Here is a 10,536-nt window from a genome sequence, read left to right as displayed (position 1 = left end):
TGCACAGAAGAGGTACTCTAATTTACAGTCAAAATCTCTGAAAGAAATAAGCTAAAGTACTTTATCAATACAAACAATATATTTTCAGAAATGTATATAATCATATCATCTTTTAAAACTTGTTTGTTTATATGAATAGTAAAGTAGACGTATTTAAACTATTATAAACAACAGTAAACCTTACTAAACTATACATATGTGCGCTTATACAATACACTGATGTGGAAGGGGTCGTGTTAAATGTCTCTTCCTGCTTCTGGTCCTGATGCTGATGGTCTTTGATTGACACGTAGCTTCAAGTTTCGGTTAAAAAGTATTGACAGTGGACGATGACGTCGACAGCTTCCCCCCCCATGCCACATAACGGCGGATCTCACTTGTGATTGGCTCCCAACAAGGAAGCGCCGGTCCATCCAATCACAGCGGCGCTTGCTTGCCGATCAGGCAGTAACAACATGGCAGCTTTCTGAGTTTTGGAGGAGGCTACTTGGTGTAAATAAACACAAATTTCACGTTTTGCAGACAACGACAGCGCGTGCGTGTTTGTGTTCGCGACTGTTCGGACCGCACAGGGGAAAATGTCGACTGACGGGAATAAAAAACAGTTCTGGAAAAGAAACACAGCGAAGGTTCCTGGCAGGTGAGTGACGTGTTCCCCCACACTGGTGGCTAGCTTAGCGTAGCTAGCCTTGCTCACTGACGCCGCACTGTTGAGCTTTAAACGAGACTTTCACTTTCGCTGACGAGCCTGTGCTGTTGCACGAAGTGTGTTTCCTTGTAACGTGCCGATGTATGCGATGAATGGAATCTCGCGCACACAGTTTACGCCTTTCTGCTGCTAGCTGGCTAAGAGCTACATTGCTAACATCGATGCTAACACTTGAGCTATTGACATACACCGCAGTCACAGAGTTATTAACTAATGTGTATGGGAACGATTTAATATTTGGGAGTAGCTATGGGTTTCCAACAAATTAATGTCGTTTCCATCACATTCACTCCAAGTATTATAGTATTTACTGACATTGTTTCCGGGAAGCCAACACGGCTAGCTTGACAGCCAGTTGTGAATTAGCTCATTCATTTACGTTCTCTCTTTTCCACTTCCTCAGCATTCAGCATGTGTATGGAGCGCAGCATCCACCTTTCGACCCGCTCCTCCATGCTAAGTAAGTTAAACGTACTTCGTCGTTGTTGTTAAATGCACTACTTTGGTCGGTTTTATGTTTTTTAATGCTAGTTTCGCCTTTGCTTACCGCCAGTATTTAAGTTTCTGAGCTGATGCTAACTACATGCTACCCTAGCTGAGGTTGCTAGTCTCCTCCTCCCTTTCCCCCCCAAATATCTTTTGAGAGCTGCACGAAACATGATGGATATATTTAACATAATCATGGGATATCAGTTTTGATATATCACATGTTTTAAGTTTGATATTGCCATGGTAAACAGCAGTGCCAACCTTTTTATAGCAGTGTTGTTGCGTGGTAAAAATCAAAATACATAGCATAAGCCAGGACTTCATCTACTCTAGTTTTTATAGCTGACTTCCTTTTCAATTCAGCAGTAGAGAGTGACTATTTGATAGAAGACAACCAAACACAGAACACTTGATGTGTAGCGACAAAGACACTCACAGACACAGAAAACTGCTGCTGTGGTTTGATATTGTAAAACATGTTTACTTGTAGCCACATCCTCATAAGTATTTTGGGAGTGTTTGTTTGGACATTTGACAGCTGACAGAGACAACAGCAGTGCCATTGTTTATTGGGCCATAATTGCAACATGCCTAAATGTGTGTGTGGTATAAATTAAGTCTTGCAGTATAATTCTCATACTCTTTTGTTTGCACTGTAAGGCATGTGTTGTTCTGCAGTATCTGTAGAAGTTCACTTTCCGACCAGTTGAGTTATTGGATGACTGGATGACAGCTTAAAGGACATAAGATATGCTTACACTCACTGTTATTTTAACTTATTTAAAATCTTGGAATCATATCCAGTACAAAAGGATAATGTTACATGATTTGAAAATCTAACAATTCATATGGAAGTTAAACATTAGTATTTCAGGACTACAGCAGTGTTTCCCACACATTGGTTTTATTTGGGCAGGCCGCCAGTTATATTAAAAGTAGAAAAAAAAGTCAGTGAAACTTCCGTCATAGCGAAACAACAGACCCATGCTCGCATAGCCTGACAGAGTGAATCTGCTTCCTCAAGTCCCTCAAAACGGACTCAAATGAAATCCCTGATTATGCTATTAAATTTATTTTTTTACTCACTGTGGACATTTTTGAGAGTCCCCCCACTGAGTCAAGTTTAGCACCTCTACAGCTTGTGCAGTTGTCGTTGATGTGTGACGTTTACACTGCAGAATAAACCAATGACTGGTAGTATAAACGCATGCATCGTGATTCACCTTAACGCCATACAAGACACTGTTATAGGTTTGAAAACTGTACAGGGGGCCTACACAGGTCTGAGGTGTGTGAACACCTGGGGATGAATGTTTGGTTGAATTCATTAATCAATAAGACTGGAGTTTACAGTGACAGGCTCAAAATTCACCTTCATCATTTAGAAATATTTCAAGTTTTCAGTTTTTGGACTGCACCTCTAGCAGTGTACTATCTGTACAATCTTATTTTATGCACACACACACGGATAGAAAAAAAGGCCTATTATTCCGTAAAAATCCTTTTATTTCTTCTGGCTGGTGTTTAATCACGTACATTTCCACAGAGGGTTGAATTCAATGTGCTTGTTTTTTTTTTGTCAGGTTATATGTTCAGACTCTCCTTTCATCTAAGTTATGATGGAAGTAAACCAATATGGACAAGTCTTCCTTTTATTATGGTAATCCCTGCCTTTGTAAGGAGTCAGAACTCCCTACCCTCCTCTCACCTTCCCTTTTCCACATCACATGATGGGGACAGGTCGAGTTTAATTGAATTCTCTTTTTCTGTAGCATTTCTTGTTCCGGCTGAATGAGATGGTGTCCTTGCAGAACAAAGACGGCAACGTTGCCTTTTGAACATGTACCAGATTCAGTCTTGTTAGGTGTTCAGAGACCTGCTTTTGATTCTTGTGCTGCAGATTAAGAGTCTGAATATAAAGGTGGTGACTCACTCCATCGCAAATCTTCTGTTATTACTAGTAATTCTTTCAAACCCCAACATCAGTGTATAAAATATGGATTTGTTAATTTATTTTAATTGTTCACACCTTTTTTGTTTGATTAATTGTTGAGCTCCTCTTTTTATATGGACACGTATTATTTTATTTGCCCACATGTCTTTTTCCTTCATTATCCTCACTGTGTTTATTTAATTAATCTCCTCTTTACTCCCTGTTTTCCACTTCTTTTCCATTTCCTACACCCTGACCCCCCACTTTTCCTAACTGTTTCACTCATTATCTATAACCGTATCCTCTTTTCCTTACCTTCTCTGTTTTCACGGTCCTGTCTCCGTCCTCCAGCCTGATTAAAGCAGGCAACAAGCCTCCTCCAGCAACGCCAGGCAAGCCCAAGAAGGCTACCACCTTCCAGGAGTTTGAGAGCATTACAAGTGATGCTTGGGACGTTGGAGATGATGATGACGAGTTGCTGGCCATGGCTGCACAGAACCTTAACATTGAGGTTGTCATGGAGACAGCCAATAAGGTGAACAATCAGTGATTTTCTATGCTTAAGTGTCCCTATCCTATCCATGATCACAACATAATTCATCGCGGAGTCCATTAGAAATATTTTACATTGTTTACAATCTTGCAGTTTCATGAGAGGGATATTTTACTGACTTTATATCATAGAACAAAGTGTTAAAATGTCTTAAGTTTGTGTTAAACACATATTTTATTCCAGGCGTTTAACCAAAAACCCATTGATTTCAAAATGGAAAGTGCAAAAAGGCTAACCTATTTCAGACTAATTCCTGCAGCACTCTATTTATGAAAATGCAGAATCTCAAGGTGCTGATTTAGTTTACAGATTAGAGGGAATTGCACACTTTTATATGGAGTTTGACAAGTTCTGCCTGTAATCGGCAACATCTGCAAACGCAAGTGACACAACTTGTTTTTCCGTCAACTGAAAAGGTGATCGAGAACCACAGCAAGCTGCAGGGGAGACAGAGGCAGGATGACACAACAGAGCTGGAGCAGAGAGGAGAGGACACACAGGAGGAGGTGGCAGAGGAGGACGAGGAGGAGGATGACGAAGAAGAGGAGGAGGGGGAAGGAGACGTGACCAGCCCAGAGGTCTCGTTTGCCTCCCAGACCAGCCCTTACACTGATGGACGCCTTGTAAAGTCCCAAAGCGAAGCTCCAATTGGGTCACCTAAAGGTTAGTGAACACCATTGCTCAGTGTCCAAAAAGTTTTCTGGCCCATGTCACCTGCATACTAAAAGCAAGCGACTGCTTTTCTTTTTTGTGCACCAGTGTTGAGGAATACTTAACTAAAAGAAAGACACTTCTCAACATTCACCCTCTGTAGCTGTCTATAACTTTTATCTACATCAAAGTTTAGTTATTATTCTCTTCTAAAACCAGGGTGTCAGGTGACGGATGTGTCCTCTACATTTTTGCATGATATATAAATCAGATGGCAGAGGAAAGAGACACCTTCCCTCCAACCCTTCCTCATTCAGTTGGGTCCGTTTCCCTTGTTGTGTAAATGCTATGTCATGGCTCAAGTTGGTCCTGTTAAAGACTGCCTCCAAATCTCACTCGAGTGTTTTCGTAAAAACAAGGCACAAGCCGTTTTCTCCTCTTGGTCGTGAACACACAGAAGGGAAAAGTTGTGAATAAATGGTTCTCCTGTGGCTTCATAGATCATAACATCAACAGCAACAGCGGGCTATTGTCCTGTTTAGCAGATCATCTGCCTGTGTGTCTGCCATTCAGTCTGTGTTTTGATACAGATCACATAAGAAGCCTGTTGCCTTCAGGCAATGCTCTTATCTCCTCGGAGAAGACGACGCACATACTCGCATGCACTCCATGTCATGTGGATACAGGGATATGCAAGACAGCACCATCTCTCAACCCCCAATGAGCATGTTGCAAAAGACTGCTTATATATAGAAACCCTAATACATGCCCACTCAATATACTTGGCAGGTGGGTAAACAACTTGACTGCACAGTTAAAAGGCTCACTGCTGGTCTGCAGTGTCTCATTTCTTTGCAGATTTATGTTCCTCCATTTCTCTGTCCTTTTTATCTTATTATCTCCTATTGTGAGTGTGAGTGTGAGTGTGAGTGTGAGTGTGTGTCTGTGTGTGTGTGTGTGTGTGTGTGTGTGTGTGTGTGAGAGAGAGATGACAGCAAGGAATAGCATGAACACACTTGCCCCAGCCTAATTGGATAATGGCACACAGCATAGCTTTCATTAGCGAGGGCCAGACTTCCTCCATATACTTCTGCATTACGTACTCGTACTTGGCACTGGCCGTTGGAGTGCCCTGCTGCATTAGAGAGCAAGGGACACACAAACACTCAGAAACTGCTGGTCATTGGACTTCTGGGGAAGTACTTTCTGCTTCTGTACTTTCATGTAGACATTTATTCTTCCTTCCTTGTAATAATTGGTGCAATATGCTGTGACAGATAAGTAAACATTACTAATTCCCTCTATCTTGGCTTTGCCATTCACGGCCCTTTTTATGCGTTAACTAACTTACTTATTGTTAAAATCACACAAAGGTTCGTCTACAAAGAAGCGTTCTGCAGGCTTTGATAATCTTTTTTTCATTTTTTGTCAGTGCACATAAAATAGTTGAGAACAAATTTGTAGCTTTTTATTTGTTAAAAAAAAACGAAAAAGGATATTAAAATTGCCAGCATTCCAGTTTTCTTAATTGCTGTGAAGTCTTTGTGTGACTCTTGGCTCAGTAGCTGTGTCGCGGTTTGCCGTAGCGCTGAGGAAATGTTGGCAGAGCTGTTCAGAGGGATCTTTATGAACTTTTGCTTCGCGTTTACTGTGACAGAAGGAGCATCCCTCTCCACATTGAAGTCACGACCTCACCAGCTTGTTCATAACGTGTCTGTGTGGTGCCACTGTCTCGTTCTAACTTATTTTAGCACATCTGGGGGAACAGGCGGCCCTCGGCATACTGAATTAATGTGTTTGTCTACCCGTTATAAAGCCTCCGCACACAGTCGGATCAAAAAGTTTGCAAGCGCAACTGTCCTGGAGGCTCATTGCAAAACAAGCAACAGTCACCGCATTTATCACCAGCTGGTTAGCAACCGAATCAAGTTGCTAAAGGACATTAGTGTCCTTGCTTAGGCTACTGTGGCATGATCTTCATCTGGTAACAAACTTCAAATGTCATTGTGAACATGCTAGTATGTAGCTCCCGACAACATAATACAAGATCCAGCGCTGCATCATCAGAAAGCCCTCCAATGGTCGAATGAGAATTTATGTAACCCTCTTTTTTTGCCTTGTCTGAACAATTTATCCTCCGCCAGATGCAGCAGGTGAGCATGCAGCCCTCCACAGACAACGCTCTCTGCCCCACCGGCCGCCCGTCATCCCGCTAGTGGCTCGCATGGCTGACCAGAACACATCTGGCACCCCGGTCATGACCGAGAGGGAGGCATCCCGTCTGGATAAGTTCAAACAGTTGTTGGCTGGCCCCAACACAGATCTGGGTAAGATACACTCATCCAAAGGTCTCCGTTTATCTGTCAGCGTGTGCTCTCTCGCATTTCTCAGCTTTTGTCTAGTTTTCCCTTTTTTTTCCTCTTTTTTTTTGTTTGTTCTCAAAGCCCTTTCCTTGCACTCACTCTTAGTTTGCTCACACTCACTCTACCAGCTGTGCTGCGCTTTTAACGATGCTGTGAGGGGGGGAAAGTCATCCAGCCATCTGGACATGCAGATTACACGGGGAGAAATACCACCAACAACAAAAGCAAATGACAGGCCTTTGTTCTAACCAAATGACAGGCTTTACTGTTTATCCAACCCCAGAGACTCTGGCCGTACCCACTGTCACCCCAGTGGCCTTGAAATCCTTGCAGACGTCCCTCTTCACTCTTTGAGTCCTGTGAAACTAACTAACTTTTGGCAACTGCTGCGCAACAACTTGTTGCATCAATTTCATAGTTACAGTCGATTAACTACATCAAAGTGTCTATCGGACACATTTTAGGACATTTTACAAGCGGGAATGCTATGCCATGAAGTGATTATGCTTGCTGTTAAAAGAACAGTAGCTGCCTTGAATCTCAAAGGTATTTACATCGTTTTTTTAAGGTTGAATGGAATGAAGGTGGCAAAGCAATGCTTTTTAAAGCCACAGTTGTAATGTAGGCAGTCAGTAAACATGTCATAATAAGAATAAATTATTATTTTATATGATGATACTAAAACTATTTACATAAGATAGAGAATATATAGTCAAACAACTAATAATGTCTTTGGTCAAGGGCTGCCCTGGTTTATTCAGTGTGTCTTACTGGCCCCTGAATTATGAGGACAGTTGATTTGTGCATGCTAAAAAAAAAAGAAATCCGCTCTTCAGAAGTGGGATCTCATGACCTCAGATAATTTTTTGGTAGAAGCACAGAGGCTGACTCATCAAAGTTCACTCAGTGTGGATTCAAATTCTCAGAAAAATCTCTGTTAAAAGCCAATTTCAGATCAGATCTGTTCAGTGTTAAGATAAAGGATGTTGTGCTTCAGTGGTTTTTCTGTGTTTACGCTGCTGCTGTGTCTCTCTTTAAATACCCTAAATATGCTAAATACAAGAAGAGTGTGTCAGAGGTATTTCAGTGCAGAAATGACACAGTTTAAATACCGTATCCTCCGTTCTCAAATAGTGGCTGTGGTCTTAATTTACCACAACTGAAGAGGCTACCAGGCATTAATTCGAGACAGGCTATTATTGGAAACACACCTTTTATTCAGATCCTCTTGTATAAGTATACTCGATCATATTTAAGTCAGAATCTTCTGTAAATACACCCAATTCTTCGCCATCAGTCTCACCTCCAGAACCATACAGTGTTTCAGAAGGCATAATCCCGTTACCGGCAGGCTTTATTTTCAGTTCTACTCTCAACACAGACTGACTGATACTTCCTGAAGTGGATACCAATATAGATATTTTAATATTACTATTTTAATGCTACAGCAGATGTTATGGTTTTACCTAAATGCATCCATTTTCGATGAGGATTCCTTAAATTTTACATTTGTTTGTTAAAGAATTAACTTGCCAGTGCTTTCTGATGGGGAAAGCAATGAAGACACTTGACCTAAATCATCTTTGGCATTTCTGTATTGACATTTCTTAAGACTAATCAGCTGACACATAAGCTGCCAATTACAGCTTTGATTCGCTGACCAAACCCGATCGGGGTCGATCCGGGCCAGGCTGGACCTCATTGACTGGATTTCATTAACTTTGGTCGGCCTTAGTCAGCACAGTGGAAACTTTGAAAACAAACTGGTGCACAAGTCGTGTGAAAGCTGTACATCAGCAGAGTGTCTCGTGGTGTCAGACCCCCGTTAGGGCCTGCCAGGCATCACAAGTTGGCTGTCTAAATTTAGTTTAGACCCTGTGCCATGATTAGATAGGCCAGAACGGGTGAGCCACGCTTCTGGCAGCATGAAAGATGAACTTCATTCACTGGACATAATTAAATGAAGGATTGGGGGGGGGAGAGATAGGGGAAGGGAGAGGGATGGGGCAGATACGATAAGATAAGATGAAACTTTAATGATCCCCGTGGGGAAAATTGGGTCACTGCAGCAGCAAAGAATGGGATATAGATGAGAATACAAAAAGAAAAAATTAATGGCCTCCATCTGAAGAAACCCGCTGTTACAAAATAATTCTGGGACAAAAAAATAAATTATAGCATTGTTTGCGCTTAGTTGAGTCACTTTTAGACCTCAATTTAGACAGCTGCTCCGTTTTCTGGTACGGAAAGTCTGATTTGAAATAGTGATGTAATTGCTTTCACATGGCACATTTTACCACGTAGACATTATCAGATTTTAAGTTGAGAGCGTGATGACAAGATGGATTAAACTCCTTGTCCTCTAAAGGGAGGTCATCGTCCCAGCACGCCGTCTCTGACACATGTACAGTCATACCAATCCCCGCGCGTACCAGTGGACACTGTCAGCGGGGATTACGGCCCCTCATGTAAAAGAGAAACTCGACCGAGTCGTCCTTGAGCTCAAAGGAAGAGGGGGCCGGAATGATCCATTGGTCTGGTCCTCACTTGAATGGTGTAATTAATTGCAGAGGCAGCCACAGTTTTGGGCCAAGTCCCCCGACAGGTCAGGACTGCCGGTCTCTGGAGTCCACATGTGTGTTTGTCCCTGTCTGAAACGTGTTGGTCAGTGTGTGACTGTGTGTGATTTTTCTGCAGTGATAGACGTGGGTCATAACTTCGTCGTCATAGCTACCACCACTTTGGGTTGCGGGCTTGTTAGTTTTTTTAAGTTTGGGAGTGTAGCATGAAGGTACACGTGTGAAAATGAGACTTTACCTGTAGATCTGTCCGTCAGGATAAAACCGGATTGAATTGAAGGTAATAGATTTAAAAAGTCAATAATATGCATGCTTGCTCATATGTTTCCACCTTTTTTTTTTTCACACCCGTGTTTCTCTCTCTCCATCGCCGCTGAGCCTGGCGACAGGTTGTAATAGCGGTCTGTTTAGCATGTAAGGTCGTGCAGAAGGTGATGACCTGTGCGTGTGGGAGAGTAGGGTGATTGATGTCGGGTTGATTTCAGCTAATTATTCCTGGTGTCCTGAGGCGAGTCTGTCTGTTGAGTGAACCTGATCACAGCACCCACTGAGGGCTCAGCGAGGAGGGAGTCATTTTAACGGAGGCGGGAAAAAAAAGAAGGAAAAGTGCCTTCATGAGCTTCACTTCTTTTTAATGCAACGTTTACGACATTGCATTATTTGCAGACTTGAGCAATAGAAACATAAACTGCCAGACAGAAGAAATATGTTTGAATATTTAGCTAATTACTCAAGCATAATTCAACCCAATAAAACCACTGAACACAATGAATGCAAAGAGCCCCACAATTAATCTGTGTTTCTCCAGTGACTATTGTCTTGAGGAATGAGCAAAAGGGAGTTTTGGATGATGCATTACAAATGGTATGCACTTCCTGTCTCCTAAGTCATGGTGTGTTTGCACCTGCTTGACTATGGAGTGAAATAATAGATCATTATCTGTGTTTTCTTTCACTTCTCCTATTGGAAAGAATAGACTCAGGAACTGCGTCGAGTCTCCTGAAGGGGCGGGGCAGTGGCGAAACACATGTGACACAGATACAGGAAACTGACTCTCCTTTCCTAATTTTGGACCTCTGCTTTCATACTTCAGAGAACTTTTTGTTCATGAAGTCTATAAGCTGTTGATTGGTGATCAGTAATTGCTCCTGACATTGCTTTCAACAACGAGAGAAAAACATTTTCACAAATACAATACGCTAATTTTACACGTTTTCCTATTGTCTTGTAAAAGTTGTTCAATTTCTATCTTTTCAGCT

General features: G+C 42.0%; 1 protein-coding gene across 2 annotated transcripts in view; it reads left to right on the top strand.

Moving 5' to 3' along the window:
* The first annotated feature begins 441 nt into the window (after nt 1-441).
* tbc1d22a (TBC1 domain family, member 22a) overlaps nt 442-10,536 on the top strand; it is a 100,943-nt gene continuing 90,848 nt past the window's right edge. For both annotated transcript variants that reach the window (XM_084038727.1, XM_084038728.1), the window contains exons 1-5: nt 442-640; nt 1,113-1,169; nt 3,483-3,666; nt 4,101-4,347; nt 6,480-6,662. In XM_084038727.1, the coding sequence (XP_083894853.1) occupies nt 579-640; nt 1,113-1,169; nt 3,483-3,666; nt 4,101-4,347; nt 6,480-6,662 (733 nt within the window). In that variant the 5' untranslated portion in view covers nt 442-578. The remainder of the gene's footprint in view (nt 641-1,112; nt 1,170-3,482; nt 3,667-4,100; nt 4,348-6,479; nt 6,663-10,536) is intronic.

The sequence above is a fragment of the Eutrigla gurnardus genome (genome assembly GCF_963514095.1).
Source record: "Eutrigla gurnardus genome assembly, chromosome: 21".
NCBI lineage: Eukaryota > Metazoa > Chordata > Actinopteri > Perciformes > Triglidae > Eutrigla > Eutrigla gurnardus.
The sequence above is the reverse complement of the archived record's forward strand: the minus strand, read 5'-3'. Positions and strand labels throughout refer to the sequence as shown.